Raw genomic sequence first — 23,273 nt, forward strand, 5'->3', positions numbered from 1 at the left:
ATGGCTTCTAAAATTTGCAAGCCAGATGGATGCTGAAGCGAAGAAGACAAGAGGGAATTCAAAAACTTACAATTCACGACCCCGTCTGTTCAGCTGGTAAATTCCAACAGAAAATGGACCTAGTTACTTAAAAAAGTAACGACCAATATAAAATAAAATAAAAATGCCATTTTTATTCAGTTGCAATGCGAAGGCAAAACAATCTTATTTTTCACTTAGAATAAGGAGCGCAGTCCAGCACTCTGAATCGACTATTTTCGACACTTGTTGGAGTCTCATCGGAGAGAACGTAGGCCTGCTACTCCATACTCCAAGTGACCAACACCGAGAGTTTATCCCCCACACCGCAACTGACGTGAATGGACTGGGTGACTAGCGTCATCTGGCAATTGAAAGATGAAGTAGTTTTCAATCCTAATAGCAATATTAATAATATTTAAATATTTGTAATAAATATTAATAATAGGTTTGTTCCAACACAACGAAAAACAGTCATGTAACGATCACGTTCCTGCGCAGTAAACAAAATACGTTCCGACAAAAAGATGTTCGTTGATCGCATCGTCCTTCCGATTGTTCCAACTAAAATTGTTATCGTCCAGTGACAGTTTCGTGACGATCATTTCACTAATCGGATAAACGCAAGTAGGTACTCGTTGGGTTGATTTGCGCACTAGGGTCACTTTTTTCATTAAAAAAAATTGATTTTTTTGGCCGGTCTTTTAGTACATTTTTTCACGGTTTTTGTTTTGGTGTAAATTTTAAAGAACCGCTTGGATTGACATGAAGTTTGGCATACGCATAGCTTACATGTCAAAAAAAAAAAGTGATATTGTGCCGATGTGTGCTTTTGCCCTGGGGGTGACTGTCACCCCCTCTTGGGGGTGAAAAAATATATGTCCAAAATAAGTCCGGAAATGGGTAAACTGACTAATTTTAAGTAACTTTTGTTCTATAGAGCGTTTTCGCCAAGTCAACTCTTTTCGAGTTATTTGCGAGTGAATATGTTGATTTTTCAACTAAATAACCACATTTTTAGACGGTTTTTCGCAAATAACTCAAAAAGTAAGTATTTTGTCGAAAAAATCGTTCTTACCAAAAATATAGCCCGTAAAAAAGTAAAAAAAATGGTGTACGCGTTAGGTCTCTAGACCTAGTAGAACCAGAGTTATAGCCAATGAAAAATAGATTCATATTCACCAAATTTCAAATAGAATATTTCGACGTGAAATATCCAAAAAATTAAGCACTTTTGTGGAAAACCAATTATGACTTTTTTAAAGGGTTCAAAAAAAGATTTATTTCTGTTTTTATAAAAGTGTCTAGCATTAAATTTAAGCAAGTTACGCTCAAAATAAAGTTGGTCCCTTTTGTTTTGGCAAAAAAAAAATCGGGAAGACCACCTCCTAATTAGCAACTTAAATGAAATTGATCGTTACCGCTCCACAAATTATTTTACTTATATTGTGTTTATATGATCTGTAAGCTTCATCGATTCAAAGTGCTTATTTTTTTTAAAATTTGGTTTTAAAGTAAAATTTTTAAAAATTTTAATTTTGAAAAATATCCTTTTTTTCAAAATAACTTAAAAATAGTTAGATACCTACTAAAAATCTCGAAAAACAAAAAAAGTCAGCATTGCTTTTCTGAATATCATGTATTTTTTGGTTTTCTGTTAGACAAAAATTTATTAAGATTTGGCGTTTCTAAATTTGCATACATTCGTGATCAGTGACTCGTTCAACCCCTTTTAACTACAGCCCTTTCAAAAATACGGACTTTGAACCGATGAAACTTACAGATCATATAAACAATACATACACGAGTCAAGAAACTTGTGAAGTCGTAAAGATTCAGTTCATTTGAGATACTAATTAGGGGGTGATTTTCCCGATCTTTTTGCCAAAAAAAAGGGAGTAACTTTATTTTGAGCGTAACTTGTTTACTTTTGATGCTAGAAATTTTTTTATAAAACAAAGATGTAGCTTTTTTTAAACACTTTAAATAAGTTGTAATGAGTTTTCCCCGAAATGTGCTTCATTTTTGGTTATTTCACGTTAAAGTATTCCATTTGGAATTTGACAAATATGAACCTATTTTTCATTTATAACTGTGCTTCTACTAAGTATAGAGACGTGATATATACACCATTTTTTAAAATTTTTTACAGACTATATTTTTGCTAAGAATGTTTTTTCGACAAAATACTTACTATTTGAGTTATTTGCGAAAAACCGTCTAAAAGCGTGGTTATTTTGTTAAAAAACTGAACATATTCACTGGCAAATAACTTGAAAAGTATTGCCTTAGTGAAAAAACTCTATAGAACAAAAGTTACTTAAAATTAGTCAGTTTATCCATTTTCGGACTTACTTTGGACGAATATTTTTCACCTTCAAGAGGGGGTGAACCACCCCCAGGGCAAAAGCACATATCGGCACAATATCACTTTTTTTCTTTGACTTGTTAGCTATGTGTATGCCAAATGTCATGTCAATCCAAGCGGTTCTTTAAAATTTAGAGGTTTTGCAATATTTTACCGTTAAAGAACGTACTATTTTTCAAAAAAACTGTGTATTAAGGGGTCAATAAGTAAAAATTTATAGAAACAATTCTAAATACGATATTTAGATCAAAGAAAGTGCCAAAAGCATGGATTTCACGGGAAATGTAAAAATGTAAATAGACCCGAAGTTAGCCGCAGTTTTAGTGACGTAAATCTAAAGGAGTACAATATAACTGTGTGTATTGACAAAAATATTGTTTTTAGTATTTTCTTTACAATTTCATCACATTTTCGCATCTTTTAAACCTTTCTTGGACTTCTACAAATGTTTTAAAATCGAAATTAGCTAATTCGATTGTGGAGCATCAGTACCAATTGAACTTTAGAAGAATTTTAATAAAACACAGTAATATTTGTTATATTACAAAAAAAAAGAATTTCTAAAATGTAGCCATTTCACATAAGATTTCTTGACTGTAAAAATTGGTTGGCAACCAATAATACTTCTAAGGGTAAGATTAATTGCATAGTTGCATATTGAAAATCTGCGAATTCTTAACCGCCTTGTATCATTATTTCAGTCTAAACATAGACAATAAGAAAGGTCGGGTTTTATTTGCAAAGTGCTACAGAATTTAACGGTTTTCGGGTGACTTTGGCCCAGTCTGTTGATTAACGGATTTTGATCATTCGTTGGATCTATATTTAAATTAGAGTAAGTAAAGGCTGATTTCAAATTTGAATTTAGCTTTGTAACAACTGCAGAGTTTATTATAGCACTAACGACATAGGTAACCTTTTTTAGATGCCCTCAAATTATAAATGTGTTGCTAGTAGTAGGACTTAGGGAAATTACACAGCAAACACAGCAGAAAGGGCTCTAAAAGCTATCAGAAGTAATGGTACAAGTAATCGTGCAAGTAGGTACTGAGTGAAAGAAGTTTATGGCAATGGCCCAAAGTCGCCATAAGAAAATCCTACCACTTGGGTAATACTGATTTCACAGAGCCATCTGAACGTGATCAGCAGTGGCGGCTGGTCTGTAAGTGAAGGGGGTCTGTAATTATAACAGCCAGAATATCAACAAACTACTTAAACTCAAAACCTAAAATAAATAAAAACTTACATTTTTATGCGGATTTAAAAAGTAAATCGATTCTTCTGGCCTTAGATTTTGCGAAATGATCGATCACTTGCTCGTTGAAATTTGTGATCGTTCGAATACCTACCGCTCAACAACGAAAACGATACCTACGGTCTACGGTCAATGACCACGATTTAGTACCAACTTGCATATAAGTGAGTATTTTGTTGCATACGTTCGGATTCAAAGTGCTGTATTCTCACAGTGAGGTCAAATAAATTTTTTGACCATCGTGAATGTTCGTATTTAGCTGTTTAAGAGTAATATTGCGGTAGTTTCAGTCAAAGATAAATTTGGCTATTCGGTACCGTCAAACAGTTCGTATTTCATGTTTATTTATCGGTAATCTTTTGGCGGCATCTTTGTCGCTATATTTTACAACAACAAGATGACTGAAAAGTCAATACAATAAAAGCAAAATTTAACTTTGAACGATACTATTGTATTCCGAACATTTTTAATACAGAAAATTTTCTTTTTTTAAGGAAATAATTACATTATAATCGTTTGATTGTACAATTATTACAGGGAGGTCATTGACCAATTGACCTAAAGGGATAACCGCCACTGGTGGTCAGTGGTCATTTAACTTCCAGATTTAACAGCAAATCTTACAAATCGTTTTTATTGTTCATTTTTTGTTAAGAAATGATATTTTTTGTGAATCTAGGGTTCTATGTAGAGTTTCATGTCAGTTTTAGGTTTTTTGATTGAAATTGAAATAAATATTTTTTATTCCTAATAAAATGATTTGTTTCTGATTCAGCTCGTAGGGTGACTTCAGCCCAAACAAGAATATTCACAGAGTTAAATGTAAAATATAGCTTGAGACAAAGTCATCCGACACCAGCGGGTGACTTTGCACACTACATTTTTATTTTTTTATAATAAAGTAAGCACTTCTTTATTTTTTAGTGTAATATTTGTAAAAAAGTAGTTTAAGACTCAAATAGAAATAAATTAAGAAATATACTTTTATGTATTGAGAATACTGAAATCTACATTTAAACTTCGAAAGTGAGTCAAAGTCACCCGAAATTACGGTATCAAATAAATAAAATGTCAAATTTAAGTTTTGCTTTAAAATTTTGGTGCATAATTACAGCTACATTTGAAGTAGCTTAATAAATTATTATATTATCATTGATTAATAAATAAATAAATAAACAATTTATACAAAAATTCAATAACATATTTTCTTTTTGTTATTTTATTCACTTTGGCGGAACATTAAACACAAGCATTCCTTAACTGCGTCAATGAGGTTAGCTTTGTACGTTGTCAAAATTAATCGTAAAATAACATAAATTTATCATAAAATTTCAAACCCCAATATAAAATTAGTTGTAAAAACAACTGTTTGTATACTATAAAAAACTTCAAAATGCAAAAATTCGACAAAATAACAGCAAAAAATTCAACAAACTGACAGCCACAAAAGTAAACAAACCAAAACGTCAGAAATTGTACTTAAACTATGTGAAAACATCCCAATCGTCTTTTTTTGTACCTATCTCTTTTCAATGTACTGAGTCTAGATCGTTCATAAAAATAACATGTGTTTTTACTTAATAACAGGCGGTAGCTGGTTTGTCATTAATTTCATGCGTAGAAGAGAATGATGCTAGATAAAAAGTATGTTTTTAATCTCGCAAGGTAATAATGACGCACGGCTAAAGACTCGTGGGCTTAAGTGTACAAGAGATCATATTATATAAATTTATATATAAAAATACTCACTTATAATTGTACTTTTTGTCTTGCAGTAACTGTATGCTTAAAATATTTTGTCCGGTAATATTCTCCTTCAAATGTTGGCAAGTATTGTCGGAATAGCAAAGAAAATTCGAATTTTCCAGAATACACCACCTTCCACTGTATTCTCCAAATAAATCCTCCACTGGTCCATTTTGAACTTTGTACAACATTCCCTTCTTCTGAATGACCATATTCACAGCTATGGCAGCTCTGTCCACTGAGTTGTCTTTATTTTTGAGGCCTCTAACTACATCCGGAGCCTTTTCTAATACCCCTTTGACTTGTTTAAACCAACTCTTTTTGTTTTCTGGGGGAGCTGACTTTGGAGCAGAGTTATCTGTAAGAGATTTTGATCAAAAATGATTTACAATTAATTAGGAGTGTAAATTAAAAAATAGTAGGTATATATATATATATATATATATATATATATATATATATATATTTCAGTTTATACGCATACGTCTTTTGTATCCCACAAAAATAAAAATCTAAGGGAATTAGGTCTGGTGACCGTAGGTGCCATTTTATTGCACCATGCTCGCCAAAATCTGTGAGACTGGTATGTATCTATAACTCGATCTCAACCCAAAGTACGAGATATTTATAGCCATTTATTTTACAATAAAGCAGTTTTTTGAAAGCGTATAAAAATATTCTCAAAATCAAGAGGTTTGCCGCTTGTAGAAGATAATAAAATAGACACGAACGGTAAATTTCCAATTAAAAGTTTAAACAAACTAAATGTTATTTTATTCAAATATTTTGAAACTGCCTAGAATTTTGTAAAAGTTCAATTGTCTTATTTAAAAGATGAAGAAGAAATCTTGAAGAAAAATTAAATGTGTAGGTAATTTAATTCTGATAACTAGGCGTCTCCTATTACTTCATGAGTTTGTAATAGTACACATTAAGATTATAATATGTATTGTTTAAAAGGTGATATTGATATTGGATATTTATTGTAATGGGTTCAATGAATTATAACAAAAGTAATGTTGCTGAGATATTTCGCACTATTATGCCTGAAGGCAGATACTTATGTATTATGTAAAAATTATGTACCTTATAAAGTAATTGTAATCGATGTTGCAGTAGAACGTAGAGCCTATGTAGGAATTTTATTTTGAAATTATATTATGTATTTAAATTACCTTCAAGCTGTACAACTAGCTGGAGTAAGAAAACGGTATAACTCAACCTCACTGATAGACGAAAAGGGAAAGATTTTATGGAAACAAAACAAAAATTACGCCGATGGAAGGAATACAATGTATTCCTTGTCATAGAGGGTTCTATGTGATCGAGGGATTACTTCAAGACCAAAGACAATGATATCTCTAACCTTACCGCTCCTTAATAGCGTATTATAAATTATTACAATCACTGAATACATAGTTAGTGAAAAATTATCATATTAATTAACTGAATTAATAATTTCAGCAATTATTCTACTACACGTAATTTGCCGTGTAAAGACAGAAAAAGTAGGGATAGCCGTAAAATATTTGCGCCTACACTCTTAAATTAAAATGTATGTCATGTACTATGTTAGAAAACAATATTATAAGTCTAATGTTGTTCTGAAGCTATTTCCTTGTGGCATTTTTATAATTAACTATTTTCTATTAATTATTCGAAACGTTAATAAATTCATTTTTTTAGTAAAATTGTGGCTTATTTCCCATAGAAAATAGTTAATTATAAGTACGGTGACCATATGTACTTATTTAAGTAGGACAGTACTTATTTTTAAATATTGTCCTAATGTACTTTAAAACCTTTCTAAGGACACGCGAATGTACTTATTTTTTCTAAAAAATGAATATTTCCATTCTTTTGTTGACTCTTCTCATGATTTCGTTGTTTGTTACAGGCTCAGTCCATGCTATCTTCAGGCACCTTCACCCACAGTTCAAATGCTTCCAACTTTTTAGTAGTCGACGCGTTAATTGACCATGCTTCTATCCCGTAAAGCAGAGTCGAGAAAATATAACACCTTGCCAGCCTAACTCTCAAGTCTTAATTATTTCAGTTCTCTTGCACAAACTACCTTTCTTATTTTATTGAAGTTGGTTCTTGCCTTCTCTACTCGAACTTTAATTTCTTTGGAGTAATCGTTTGTGTGATTAATTATTGTGCCAAGATAGTTGTAGTTTTCAACTTGTTCTAAAGTCAGGCTTTTATCATTATTTTGGGTTTTTGATATCCTCATAAATTTAGTTTTCTTGATGTTTACTGATAATCCATATTGTTCTCCATACTCAACTATCTTGTTCATTAGCTTTTGGAGGTCTTGGAGGTTCTCCGCTATTATGATAGTGTCGTCCGCATATCTAATATTGTTAATTGGCGTTCCATTTAGGTACCTTTATTCCTGCTGTTTCTTCCTCAAGAACTTTTTCATAATTTCTTCAGAGTATGCATTTAATAGTAGTAGTGACAATACACACCCCTGTCGCACTCCTCTTTTAATTTTGAACTCTTCTGATGTGTGTTCGTTAATGCGTATGTGTGCCTGCTGTTTATAATATAGATTTGTTATAATTCAAAGGTCATTGTATTGTAATTGTTTTGCTTTTGAGGACGTCCATCAGCTCTTTGTGGCGGACTTTATCGAAAGCCTTGTTGTAATATATGAAACACGTACGTATCCTGGTTCACATCCAAGCATCTCTGGATTAGTAATGTAAATCCAAAGTGGGTTTCTTCAATATTCATATCAAGTGTGGTAAATGCGTTTATGAATGATCTTTAAAAACATTTTAAGTGTGTGAGACATCAGGCTTACGGTGCGGTGGTCGTACACAAAACTTCACTGCACAAGTGAAACATTTTTACACAAAATGTGTAACCTATCTAGAAAACTGGAATACAAATTTTCATGAATTTAAACTATTCAAAAGCATAGATCTAAAGTGGGCTCCACACTCTCGGCGAAGTTACTTCGCCAAAGTTGACCGAAGTCCGAAGTACCCTCTCTACACACTCGTTCTACTTCGCGAGAGAGTGCGATACCGACAAAGAGCGGTGCGATACCGACAAAGATCCCTTTGACCAGACCGACAGAAAATGGAAGTAGAACGAAGTGAGGCAAAGTTACACAAGGTGGCCGTCTACACTTTCGTACTTGTTGAACCTCGATCGACTTCGGCGAGAGTGTGGAGCTCGCATAAGAAGTGAAATAACATGGAACTATGTTTGTTATTCTCTCGAAGTTTTTAAATTGTATATCAAGGCAACCATGTTAAACGAAGATCAACTCTTTGACGAACTGGGAATTTTGAAAGACGTGGCTACAAGTGAAAAAATTGCTGAGTGGAACAGAAAAGAAAAAAATAGTCAGGATCGATGGCTTAAAGTTTTTAAGTGTGTAGATCAATTCAAACTGAAAAACTTACAAATATTATGCGAATTTATTTTTCCCTTCCGGGTACTAGTGCGGCTATCGAGTGTTTATTTTCTGTAATAAATAATTATTATTGGACGTCGCAAAAGTCACAAATGTCCATATCCACTCTTAAGGCAGCGATGCTGGTGTACGCAAATTTTGATGAGACTTGTATGAAATGTTTCATTTACTTCAGTCAAAGCCGGACCTTCTTAAATTAATTTTAAGTTCAGAAAAATATGAATGATGCAAAAAACCGGAAGAAGATGAGGCTATTCCAGGTCTCTCATCTAAAAACTCTTAATTACAGGCTTTTAACTTTTTCAAAGTGAATGTAATGTGTTATATTTAGTTTAATTGATATAATTTTTTATGTTTAGCTACATAGTTCATTTATTTTTAATGCCAAAAAGTTATATTTGTCCAATAACAAGAAACATTTTGCGTTTTTAATACATTTTTGTTTTTTGTACTTTTTTTTCTTTAAAAAGATATGGTCACCGTAATTATAAGTCTAGTTTAACACGTATTTCATAAAAAACACGTTGGGCAATCTTTAAAAATTACAATCATATCAAGGCACAATAAATCTGACGGGAAGTATACAATTTGCTTTAATGCACAAATCACCAATAAAAAGACGTAACAAATTTCTAAAACGCAAAACTAAGAGAACATGAATTACTACGGGAGAAATTCAAATTTCAACATTTCATATTTTCACAATTTCAAATTCACATTTCAGCAGGTATCAACAAAAAACATTTCATATTTTTAGTTATAATCTTAAGAACACACGAATTTTTTTCCTGACGATTAAAACTTAAAACAATATTTTGCATTTATCATAAGATCTGATTTTGCATAAGATCAAAGAGGTCATCCCTCGTTGAGACGGTGCCTCCCTGGCCCCTCAAGCTACCCCAAACCCAAACACGACCCCAATGGCAGAGCTAATGTTGGAGAGTCCTTACTTGTTTTTGATCTAGGAGGCTCTGGGTTTACCTGGGTATGAGAACAAGAACAAGATAATTAAAATTAATGGTTAAACATATTAAATACCGCAGAGAGAATTATAAAGGAAAATATACAATTGAAATTTGAAAACTAAAAATTCAAAAGTTCAGTGTACTAATCTAGCATGTAATTATTAAATTGAATAATTTCCTTTCTTACTGTTCAATTTTTCACATGCGAAAAATAATATATTTTTCACTGTGTCAAATCCTAAATTATCACTTAATTCAAACCCTATTAATAATAATTCCTACTACTGACTCAGCCACTCCTGTAGAAATATCTTCTTATGGTGCCTATCCGTTACGGATGTTGGACACTAACATGGCTATTCTGACTTTGTTGACTGCTGCCCTGAAAAGTCCGGTAGTGGTTAAGTTAAACCATTTTCGCAGGTTATGCAGCCAGGATATTCTTCTTCGTCCTGGACCTCTTTTCCCATGCACTTTACCTTGAAGTATGGTCCGAAGTAGGTCATATCGTTGTTCATTGCGCATTATATGGCCCAGGTATTCCAGTTTGCGACGTTTTATGGTTACGACCAGTTCGCGCTCTTTACCCGTTCTATGTAGAACTTCTTCGTTGGTAACTCTGTCTATCCAGGAAATCCTCAACATGCGTCTATAGCACCACATCTCAAATGCTTCGAGTCTCTTCAGTGATGCTTCAGTTAAGGTCAATGACTCCACGCCATATAAAAGAATGGAGAATACGTAGCATTTTAGTAAACGAACTTTTATTTCCAATTTTATATCGTGGCTGTTAAAGAGTTTTTTCATTTTGACGAAAGCTGATCTTGCCTTCTCGACCCTTATCTTAATTTCCGTCGATTGGTCCCACTGTTCATTTAAGTTTGCACCCAAATAACAAAAGTTGGTGATTTGTGTTATAGGTTGTTGGTTAACTAGTAATTGACCAGCTGGTATCCTATTTTTGCTTATAACCATGTATTTGGTTTTTTGATGTTAAAATCAAGCCCAAACCTGCTACTTACTTCTGCCACCCTGGAGATAAGTGTCTGCAGACCTTCAAGACTGTCTGCAAAAATGACAGTATCATCAGCGTATCTTATGTTGTTTAATCGTTCTCCGTTTATAAGTATTCCCTCGTCTATGACCGTTAGCGCTAGGTTCATAATGTGCTCTGAATATGTATTGAACAATAATGGGGACAATATAAATCCCTGTCGCACACCTCTTTTTATCTTTATGTCGTCTGTTAACTGATCCCCTACTCTAACAGCTGCAGTTTGTTCGTAATAGATATTGTTTATTATACGGCGATCTCTGCAGTCTAGACCAATTGAATTTAATATTTTCATTGTAGAAATATAGACATTTTTAAATAATGCAACCGAAAAACTCTCTCTCGCGCGCGAGTGAAATAAGTCATATTGGTAAGCCTCTATATAGGGTGTCCAGAAAATCTACCGACAAATGAAGACAGGAGATTCCTCAGATAATTTTAAGACAATTTAACCAAATTCACTTAGTCCGAAAATGCTTCCTAAGGTAGCTAGAGCTCTTTGAAGATGGCGTCTTTTAATTACTTTTTCTTAAATACCTCCAGAACGTTTCTAGTTAGAAAAACGAAAATTGGCACACATATTTATTTTTCAGAGATAAATCTATTTCTAGTACCAGTCATAGGCGTCCGTTTTGGGTGGGCAACGGTTATTTTATCGCATAACTTTTTTGTCTTTAACTTTTAAGCATTCTTGATACTGGAATATTGAATTGTGAGGTATTCTAGTACTAAAAGGTACTCTTGCTTTAAGTCGGTAGGACACACCGTTTTCTATAAAAATCGATTTGAAAATATTTCGTTTCCTGAGTTTGAAATAAAATTAAAAAAAAATTTCAAAAAAAAAAATGTTTATTTTACCAACTTTAAGCAAAAGTATAATAAATTTTAGTACTGAAATACCTCATAATTTAATAATCTAATGTCAACAATTCTTAAAAATTAAAGACAAAAAAGTTATGCGATAAAATAACCGTTGACCTACCCAAAACGGACGCATATGACCGGTACTACAAATTCACAATTAATTAAATCGATTCATCTCTAGAGTATAAATAAACGTACCAGTTTTCGTTTTCCTAAATAGTTTTTTTTTTAATTTTTTTTATATTCAAAAAACGAAAAATTTTCAAATCGATTTTTCTAGAAAACGGTGTAATAATAATAATATCGTATGGCATTTTTGCCGGGATAGTTCCAGCGCCAATTACATCTTTAACCCTGTTTCAAGTAACTAGTGTCGATGTACACTAGCCCAGGGGGACCGACGGCTTAACGTACTCTCCGAGGCACGGTGAGACGGCTCGTGTCATTATTGGAAATGAAAATGGTTTGTCTTTGGCAGGGATCGAACCCACGTCTACTGGCGTATGAGGCCAGCGTTTATGCCGTTACCCACGGCCGCTCACATGTATCACAGAAAACGGTGTATCCTATCGACTTAAAGTAAGACTACCTTTTAGTACTATAATACCTTACATTTTAATAATCCAGACTGAAAAATGCTTAAAAATTAAAAACAAAAAAGTTATGCGATAATAATATAACTGTTGCCCTACCCAAAACGGATGTCTATGACCGGTACTAGAAATTTGAAATGGATGGAGTCTATTTATCTCTGGAAGATAAATATGTGTACCAATTTTTGTTTTTCTAAATAGAAGCGTTCTGGACATATCTAAAAATTAAAGGAATAATGCAGAAAACACAAAAAATCTCCGATATACTTAATTAACCTATAAAATAAGAGAAGTGCCAACATTTCATAAATGTCATTAGTGTCAAAATTTAATAACAGTGGAGTAAACTTGCCTGCGGTTGGACCAATTAGAAACAAGCATTACGAAGCGGTAAATTTGAATCACTCCTCTTGGTTAAAAAACAAACAATAGCTCCTTTAGGAAGCATTTTCGGACTAGATGAATTGGGTTAAATTGTCTTAAAATTATCTAAGGAATCTCCTGCCTTCGTTTGTCGGTAGAGTTTCTGGACACCCTGTATAACTCGATTATGCTAATGTCTTTATAACATTTAATTACCTCTCCTGATTCATTTGAACCACACATACTATGTACATGCCTTAATATTGTACACTTACCTTGTGTGAACCAATTCGATCTGGACTTCAGTTGATCAGTTTTTTCTTTTTCCGCTTCTTGTTCATCACCAGGCAAGGAATCAACCCTCATTGGAGGAGTCGGAGGACTGATGACTTCTTCGGATTCAGATTCGTTTGATATGCTCCATTCATCAAACGTATGTGCATTCGATATGTTTCCGTAGAGATCCCCTTGAAGCATTTCTTCCAATAATCGGATATCATTTTGACCTTGTACACTATCTGTAAAATGAAAAAGGCTTAGTTCAGAAACGGACTTCGACTCAAAATTGCTTTACTTGGTTTACAAAATGTTAAAATATTATTTAACACTATGACATAAGACAGTAAGTAGGTGTACTAACAAGGTAAAACAAAGCATTCATTCTTCATCTCATTCAACTTCACGTCCCCTTAGAAACGCATTTAAACGGTATTTCGGGGGACAGAACCGCAACTACCTGTTTGTCCACCCCCTCGCAGCGTGGGCAAATCGGTAGTGGGATTCTGCCTTCAGCGCAACGTTTTAAAGGGGCGTGAAGTTGGCCCGCGTTGAGAATTAAAAAAAAATAATTGCAGTCTCCAAGGGGGTGCGTTCACACTTTAAGGGGTTGGACAAACGCTGCGGGTGTGGACAAACAGGTAGTTGGAATTCTGTCCCCGGAAATAACGTTTAAATACGTTTTTAAGGGGACGTGAAGTTGGCCTGCGCTGAAAATTAATAAAAAATAATTACAGTCGCCGACGGGTGGTTTCGCACTTTAAAGGGTTGGAAAAACGCTGTGGGGTGTGGACAAACAGATCCATAAGGAAAAAATTTCCTGTAGCTGGCTGTATACCATTAATTACAAAAATTGAAGAAAAAAATCTTCTGTGTAAAAGGTATATTTATTTGAAAACTCAATAAAGGGCTACATTACAAAAAACAGAACGTTTTCGCTCTAAAGAGTGCATCATCAGTGTTATTTGCAAGCTCTACATGCTAAGCCACCAAAAATACATGGGTTAAAACCCTTAAAATGTCGACTAAAAGTCTTAAATTGACATGTTGTATATTAAATCCTGGCGATGGATGAAATTTAGAGAGATACCTCAAAGCATTATAATATGACTATTCCACGAAGCATGTGGGTGGTTGAGTCGATTTCTCTGTCTTCACAAAGAGAAGAGTTGGCTTTCACCTTTCTCTTTGTGAAGACAGAGAAATCGACTCAACCACCCACATGCTTCGTGGAATAGTCATATAAGGGTAAGAACAGAACAAGTGGATCGAGGTGGAGGTGTAGGTCGTGGTGAATGCTACCAGTTAAGTCGCGGTCGACGTCGACAGCACATAGCAAGGAGGTCACCTGCGCTGTCAGTCGAGCTAGAGCCACTATTAAGTGAAGTAGTTTAATGTCATTTGAATGACAAAAAGTCTGCTTTTGCGATGTTGTGTCAGTCAAGTGATGATAGTGATGAAATGTCAGCTGTAAATAATCAGATGCTCCTTCATATTTCACAAATTTACTGAATTTAATTACTTTAGAAATTCAAAAATAAACTGAATACAAAAAAGGGATTATATAAAAAATATCAACTCGGATAGCGCAGGTAATGGCAACTTGGCTTCGAACGGACCAACCACAGGGAAGCATCCTTGTAGGCCGCTCAGTAGACATCCATGTAAAACAAACTCATTTTATTTTCAAAAGCATCGATGTAAACCTCCTGGATGGCATCGCGCTAAACCTCCAGCGCGACTTACTTGCTCTGTTCTCTTCCATTATCGACCTACACCTCCATCTCCAGCGACCCACTTGTTCTGTGCTTACCCTAATACCCTAAATTTCATCCATCGCCAGGATTTAGTATACAACATGTCAATGTAAGACTTTTAGTCGACTTTTTAAGGGTTTTAACCCATGTATTTTTGGTGGCTTAGCATGTAGAGCTTGCAAAGAACACTGATGATGCTCTCTTTAGAGCGAAAACGTTCTGTTTTTTAATGTAGCCCTTTATTGGGGTTTTCAAATAAATATTCCTTTTACACAGAAGATTTTTTTCTTCAATTTTTGACAAACAGATAGTTCATAATATATTGCCCCCTGAGTAACGTTTAAATGCGTTTTTAAGGGGACAAGAAGTTGGCCCGCGTTGAGAATTAAAAAAAAATTAATTGCAATCTCCAAGGGAGTGGGTTTACACTTTAAGGGGTTGGACAAACGCTGCGGGGCTGGACAAACGGTTGGTTGGGATTCTGTCCCCGCAGAAACATTCATTCTAATGGAGTCTGATGTACTTTTTCAGCAGTACATAAGTACTTACTATCGTATTATCCGTAAGCAATGTATAAATTTTTTCAGTGGGTGGATAAACATCAGATAAACATAATTATGCGGTGGACAAACAATATAGCAAGAGATTTTTCGAATTTTAGAAAATTTGTAAAGTCTGAAAAAACATTTAAAAAAAATTAATGGGTGGACTAACGACTAACGAAATATCATAGTGGACAAACGTAGACATTCAATAGACATAGTGGACAAACGTAGACATTCAATGGTGACGGTCACATTTTTTTTCCCGTCTTTTTTGGGCCAACTTCACGGACCTCTGAGATACGTGATATATTAAAGATCTAGCCAGAATCGAAACATAATTTCGTGAGAGAATGTGTCGTGTCATGAGACTTTACTTTCAGGAACAAAAATATCAACACGGAAACACGATACATTGCGAATTTCGTATGAAATATTTATTTCAGATGCTGCACGTGAGTTTGTGTTGTTGAGATAAAAATAAAATGAGTGAACCGAGTGATCAAAGGGGCGTTAAAAGAAAAGAATGTAATGTTAACTGGAAAGGAACATGATCTGGCAGTTGTGGGACTGCAAATTGGAATGCTTGATTTTATTCACCAAATATTGAAAATCAGCGGAGGACATTCGAAGAAAGTTTTTATACCATTCTGGCAGGGCCGGTTCTAGGGTTTTGAGCGCCCCGGGCAAAATAAAATTTGGCACCCCTTTGCTAAAAAATAGCAAAAAAGGCAAAAAGTCAAAATATTGCCATAAGGAACTATGTACAAATATATTTATTTAAAAAATAGTACAATAGATATTTTTTATAACTTTTATGTATTCTTTGCCAACACGAGCTTGTACACCTTTATTTTTTCTCTTCATGTTAGAGCCGTTGTCATATACTCGGCCTCTACAATCATCTATGTAAATTCAATTAAAAATAATTCATTAATTTTAGAATTAATTTTTTAATTAGATTACAAAGATTACATTTTTAGAGGTCCGAAATCCCTGAAAACTTCTATAATGTTTATTTTAATAAGTTACCGAGGTGAAAACAAAGAAAATTTAGTGTGATTTTTAATTTCAAATAGTGTGAAATGAGAAAATAAAATATTCTCTTGGTAGCCTGGCGAATAGCAAAATCAAGCTTTATAACAATAAAGCTATGAAAGGCGATGTAACGGAATCCTTTTTCCGACAATACATCATGCAAACACCGTTTGGGCTAACCAATTCGTCTCTTACTGGAGAATACAGTAAAATGAAATGGATAATTGCATTTTAGTTGGATTCGAACCTCACCGGAGCCCGACTAGTTTCGAGTCATGTCAACTCGTCATCAGGGGAATTCGAACACTCACCTAGTGTCCCCTGATGACGAGTTGACATGACTCGAAACTAGTCGGGCTCCGGTGAGGTTCGAATCCAACTAAAATGCAATTATCCATTTAATTTCAAATAGGTATTTCATTAAAAAAAACCTTTTTGTCTATTCTAAGGGACTTGCGGTCCTCGGTAATAATGTAATCTTTCATTCTGCGTTTAAAATTTTCAAAATGATTTATTAGTTTTCTCAGGATTCGAAAACAATGAATGCATTTAAATAGCATTAGACCAAGATTTTCCGCCTAAGTATTCCCTTATTAGGTAGTTTACTAACAACTTCTAATTTTTGTATGCATCTTTCAAGCTACAGATTTTATTTGTGATACTGTGGAAACAGTGCTATCAGAGACACCTTGTTTCATGTGAGTCACGTAAACTCAGGCGTTTTAGAGAAATAGATCTTATTCTGTGAAAACATAAATACCTGAAATATCTGAAATAAATTTCTCAAGATTTTAATAATTTTAGAAATAAAACCTAAAAAATAAAGAAAATCTAAAATAAAATAAAAGAAAGAGATTTTAGTCTCTTTGCGGACGCTCGCCTTTATACCGTGAACGTACATAGATAGGTACCTAATAGTTCAGAGAAATAAGGAAAAAAATATCCTGTTAGTGGCATGTACAAGAATTCATCTGTACTCAGTAGATATATCTTAAAAACACCCTGTAATTATCTACGATAATTACTTTCAGTTATTTATGTCATCATAACAATATTACAACCTTCATTCGATTATATAAATATTGTTATCCTAGATCACGATTCACTAATAATTGCAGAGTCAATTATAAACACTTTTCATGGTCGATGCTGAATAGGCATTTCTAAATATATAAACAGCAAAACTATAACAAGGGAATTCTTATTATTATATTAGACATTCGTCATTCTATTTTGGTGATCAGACGTAATATTTCCACATTAAAGATAGTGTCTCTTTCTACACGAGACGTTCTTTGGGTGCGGTGCTACCAGCTTATGCTCATGCGAGTGTAAATAAAACAACTCAACAAGTAAAAGCGTATCAAATATTCCACCCCTCGGATAAGGGATAACCACCCTCACCGGGAGAAGATAGCCTTAATGCCAGGGCTGTCATATGGCGATCCAAGACCAGGCGAGAACTCAGAACTAGCAGTCTAGAACGAGAAATGAGAAAACACGTCAATGTTCAGGCACCTAGACCACCTTAGACAACAGTGTGATATGTAAAATGGATGGAGACATCAGGCCGACGCGGAGCTGAAAATGGAATAGTATGGAGAAGGAACATCGTGGGACAATGGACAATGCTATGGAACGTGCAGCGAGGACTTGTGATACGAACAAAGACGTGTAAAAGTGGTAAGTCCATATTAGCTATTTTTATGGTATTTCCTGATTAATATAAAGTATAAACATTATGTGCTACCTTAATTACATTAATATATGTTTCAAGTTTACCTATTTTTACTTAATTATTCTATTCTATTACCAATATTTATCAATATACAAAGATTTTTTTTTACCCTCATATTAAGTTATTATAGGACGCAATGATACAATTTTATATGATTTTTTTTACATATTTATCAACGTATACTTTATCCTTGCTGACTTTTATTCATTTATTATTTGACTACTGATTTTTAGTACATTTTTGCAATTTTTTATGATTTTAATATTTGCTATCGTAAATATACCTATCAAAATAAATATACGATATATAACAAATATACGCTATATGCATAATACATTTAAATTATTATTCTAACTACTTATTTACAAGGGTTAATATAACGTTATTTATTTTTGAATTTTTTATTACCACTGCAATTTTTACATATTTTTACCATATATTGACGTATTATTTTATCTCCATATTTTTTACTATATATCTATATACTACATATCTATATACACCGTAAGACTATCGAATTTATATTTTCGCTAAGAAGTGCAGAAGCTGGAAAAAAGAAAAAATTATGTATAAATGAGTAGCAACAAAGTTACTTGGGAAGATTTTGTCAAAATAGTTGAGGAAATTGCACAAGAAATAGACAGGCAAAGCAGAAGAGTCTTAAAGAAAAAAGTTCCGAAATCTAAGGACATAAAGGAAGAAGTGACGACACAGCTAATTAAAGCTTATAACAAGTTCACGCAATTGACTAGGAAAAACTGGGAAGCACTTTCGGACAAACAAAGGGAATCGTGCAACAAATATTTTGGAAAAATCAGAGACAAAGCTATACGATCATTTCAAGCAGTAAATGTGAGAACAGTGGTTCCAAGTTCAATACATCAACCAATCGACAAGGAAGTTGAAGAGGAACAAAGCGATGAGGAAATAGAAGAAGGAAAAAGCGACGAGGAAGGAGAAGAAGAAATAATTAACGACGGAATAAAAGAGGAAAAAGGTGACATAAAACAAGATATAACAATATTAAACATGGCTTTGACAATCAATGAATTTTTGAATATCGCAAGCAAGATATTGCCCAACGAGTTCGATGGAAGCGCAGGGAAATTACAGCCATTTTTAGACGCATTAGAACTACTTGGAAAATTGGCAGAAGGTCATGAAGACACAGCTGTAACGCTAATAAAAACGCGACTCACCAATAAGGCTAGGAACCTAATAACCACAGAAGATACGATTCCACGGATAACTGAAGCACTAAAGAAAGAATTAAAAGGTGATAATCCGAAGAATTTAATAGCCAAATTAGCCAAAAAAAGGCAAGGGCATAGAGATGCAGCAGTGTACGCATCTGAAGTGGAAGAGTTAGCAGAACAATTAAAAGTAGCATACATAGCGGAAGGAATGCCACTTGACTTAGCAAAGAAATATACGACGGAAGCAGTAGTAACAACAATGAAACGAAACGCTAATGCAGAGAAAGCTAAGCTAATACTGGAAGCAGGTAACTTTACATCACCGCAGGAAGTAGTATCTAAATTTTTGTCGATCGATACGACTGAAGAAAATGCACAAGGAAGAGTCTTAAATTATAGGACAAACTACGAGAATAGGAGAGGACAGCAGCAATACAGAAGAGGATACCATAACAAATATGACAGAGGAAGAAGAAATAACTTCGACAACGGAACGAAGGAGAAGCAACGGACAATCAACGAAATTATTCGAACAGAGGATACAGACAATTTAACAATCAAACATACAGAGGAAACCAGAGAGGCGGACGTAACAGGAACGTAAGGTTACTAGAAATAGAGGACAGTCAAGAAGAGCAAGAAAACCAGCAGTTGGGGTTTTGAATGAACAAGAAGTTGGAAGCACACAGGCAGAAATAAAATATAACATTTACAACTTCGACCTAAACCTAACGAACTTTGTACGAATGAAAACAGGAATTCTTGAAAACACAAGCACTTTTATCATAGACACAGGAGCTGACATTTCAATACTAAAATGTTCACAAGATTTTATGAAGGAACAGGTGAAACCAAACACAAAGGCGAAAATAAAAGGAGTCACTAAAGGAGAGTTGCAAACAATGGGAGAAGTTGAGACAACACTCGAAGTAAAAGGAACTCGATTCGAACACATCTTTCAATTGGTAGAACCTAACTTTCCAATTCCAACAGACGGAATCATTGGGAGAGACTTTATTTCTAACTTTCAATGTATACTAGATTACGCAAACCTTAAAATGCACATTAAAGAGGACAACGATTGTTACATTAGTACGAAAATTCTGGATAATATAGACAATGACACCATAATGATACCGCCTAGATGTGAAATTTACAGAATCGTAAAAATTTTTCAAACGTTAAAGAAAGACAGGATAGTGGAACAGCAAGAAATACAACCAGGAATATTCATAGCAAGAGCAATTATTTCAAGTAATAATCCATACATCAAAATTTTGAACACAACGTACGAAACAGTAAATGTAGACGCAAGCACAATCAGGACGTTGGATATTAAACTATTCAATATATATAGGATAGTCAACGACAGCAAGGACAGGAAAAAAGAATTACGAGAATCACTGAAATTAGACATACCAGAATACATACGAGACAACTTAGTATCGTTATGCGAGGAATATTCAGACATATTCGCCCTAAGGCATGATATGTTAACCTGTAACAATTTCTACGAACAAAAACTAAGAGTTAAAGACCAAACTCCGGTATATATCAAGAATTATAGGACACCTCATGCGCAAACAGAGGAATTAAATCGACAAGTACAAAACCTAAGAGACCAAGGAATCATAGAACCATCTACATCCGAGTACAACAGCCCAGTAGTACTGGTACCGAAAAAAGCTATAGATGGAGGAAAAGCATGGAGATTATGCATAGATTTTAGACAACTGAACAAGAAGATAGTTACAGACAAATTTCCATTACCAAGAATAGATTCGATATTAGATCAACTAGGAAGAGCAAAATGGTTTTCAGTTATAGACTTAATGTCAGGCTTTCACCAGATACCATTAGAAAAATCATCGAGAAAATACACATCGTTCAGCACAGAAAATGGAGCATTTCAATTTACCAGATTACCTTTTGGATTAAATGTAAGCCCAAATAGCTTTTCAAGAATGATGTCAATAGCATTTTCAGGATTAACACCAGACAAAGCATTTCTTTACATGGACGATATCGTAGTAATTGGAATATCCGAAAAACATCACTTAGACAACCTGAAAAAGACATTCGAGACATGTCGAAAATTCAATTTGAAACTTAACCCAGGAAAATGTCAATTCTTTAGAAGGGAAGTAACATATTTAGGACATGATCTTTCTCAAGAGGGAGTATCACCAGACAAAGCGAAGTATGCAGCAATTGAACAATATCCGACACCTAAGACAGCGGAAGAAACAAAGAGATTTGTAGCATTTTGCAACTATTACAGACGTTTTATTAAAAATTTTGCGGAAATATGCAGACCACTCAACAAATTATCGAGGAAAGGAGTAGAATTTTCGTGGACCGAGGAGTGTGAAAAAGCATTCAAAAAGCTTAAAGCATCTCTGACGAAACCACCAATTTTAAAATATCCTGATTTCAACAAACAGTTTATCTTAACAACAGACGCATCCAATGAGAGTTGTTCAGCAATCCTAAGTCAAGATTATAACGGAATTGACCTACCTATAGCATATGCATCAAGAAGTTTTAGTAAAGGAGAATGTAATAAACCTATAATCGTTAAGGAATTACTAGCGATTCATTGGGGAATTAATTATTTTAAATGTTATCTATATGGAGCACCAACATTCAAAGTAAAAACAGACCATAAACCTTTGACACACCTATTTGCAATGAAAGAGCCAACCTCAAAACTCACGAGGATCAGATTAGACCTAGAAGAATATGACTTCGAAATAGAGTATATAACAGGGAAAAGTAACTACGCAGACAGCCTTTCAAGAATAACATTGCATCAACTAAAAAACCTATACATAGACAACGCCCATATACTAGCTATAACAAGAGCTCAAGCAAAAGAAAAGGAGAAAGAAGCAAGACAAACAAAGGCTGAAAGTGAACTCGCACTACAGCCAGAAGCCACCAAACAGACAGTAAGGAAGGTACTAAATAATTTAGAGGCGCATAGACTACCAATTTTGTCCTTTGGAGCAGAACTAATCTCACCAAGACTGAGCATTAGGGCCAAAAACAAAATAAAATGCAGCAAAAGCATAGCCACAGGATTGAATCGTTTCGATTTAAACCAAGCGTTGGTACAGCTTGATAAGCTGGCGGTAGAGAATGCAGTACGTAAAGTAAAAATATACGTAAATGATATTATTTTTAAAATGTGCACAATTGATGAATTTATTAAAGAAGGAAATAAAAAATTGAAGAATATAGAAATATACATATGTGAAGTACCAGAAACAATAAAAGATGACAAAGAAAAACACAGATTAATAGAAGAATACCATAATCACCCGATGTTCGGAGGACACTTAAAGAAAAATAGACTAATAAAGAAGCTAAAAGCAAGATTTAGATGGAAAAATTTAGAAAAAGACGTAAGAAAATACGTTAAACAATGCCATGAATGTCACATTAACAAACCGAATAGAACACTTGTCAAAGAAGACGTGATATCGGACACTTCTTCGAAACCAGAGGACACAGCGTACATAGACACGATAGGTCACCTCACTAGAAGCAATGAAGACAAAAAAGAGCGGCAAGAAGAAAATAAGCCCAAAACAACACCACAACACTTTAAAATAGGAGACCTAGTCCTTGTAAAAAGGGAAGAGAATGGTAAGTTTGATAGTCTTTATGTAGGTCCTTTCACGATAACAGAAGTAAATAACGTTAATTGTAAAATCAGAATAGAAAACAATAAAATCAAGGAAATACATAAGAATAGATTATATGCTTACAATCCGAAAACACAGTGAGTGACAAGTGTTACGAAACAATGTTGTTAAACGAACATTTTATATTATTTATGTATTTGCGTAGGCTTAGGAAGTTTGTATATAAAATAAATTTTTTGTATTGATTACAACACAGTATGGGTTGGTAGCACGACTTGCAAATTTCCCTCCCCGTAGTCGGAAAATTCCTAAAAAGGGAAGGTGTACAAGAATTCATCTGTACTCAGTAGATATATCTTAAAAACACCCTGTAATTATCTACGATAATTACTTTCAGTTATTTATGTCATCATA

General features: G+C 34.0%; 1 protein-coding gene across 1 annotated transcript in view; it reads right to left on the reverse strand.

The window, feature by feature from the left end:
* Positions 1 to 23,273, reverse strand: part of LOC114336368 (arf-GAP with Rho-GAP domain, ANK repeat and PH domain-containing protein 2) — a 142,531-nt gene that overhangs the window by 61,564 nt on the left and 57,694 nt on the right. The window contains exons 3-4 of the mRNA XM_050657421.1: positions 12,938 to 13,180; positions 5,391 to 5,745 (exon numbers count right to left, since the gene is read on the reverse strand). Coding sequence (XP_050513378.1) covers positions 5,391 to 5,745; positions 12,938 to 13,180 — 598 coding nt within the window. The remainder of the gene's footprint in view (positions 1 to 5,390; positions 5,746 to 12,937; positions 13,181 to 23,273) is intronic.

The sequence above is a fragment of the Diabrotica virgifera genome, chromosome 8 (genome assembly GCF_917563875.1).
Source record: "Diabrotica virgifera virgifera chromosome 8, PGI_DIABVI_V3a".
NCBI classification, from domain to species: domain Eukaryota; kingdom Metazoa; phylum Arthropoda; class Insecta; order Coleoptera; family Chrysomelidae; genus Diabrotica; species Diabrotica virgifera.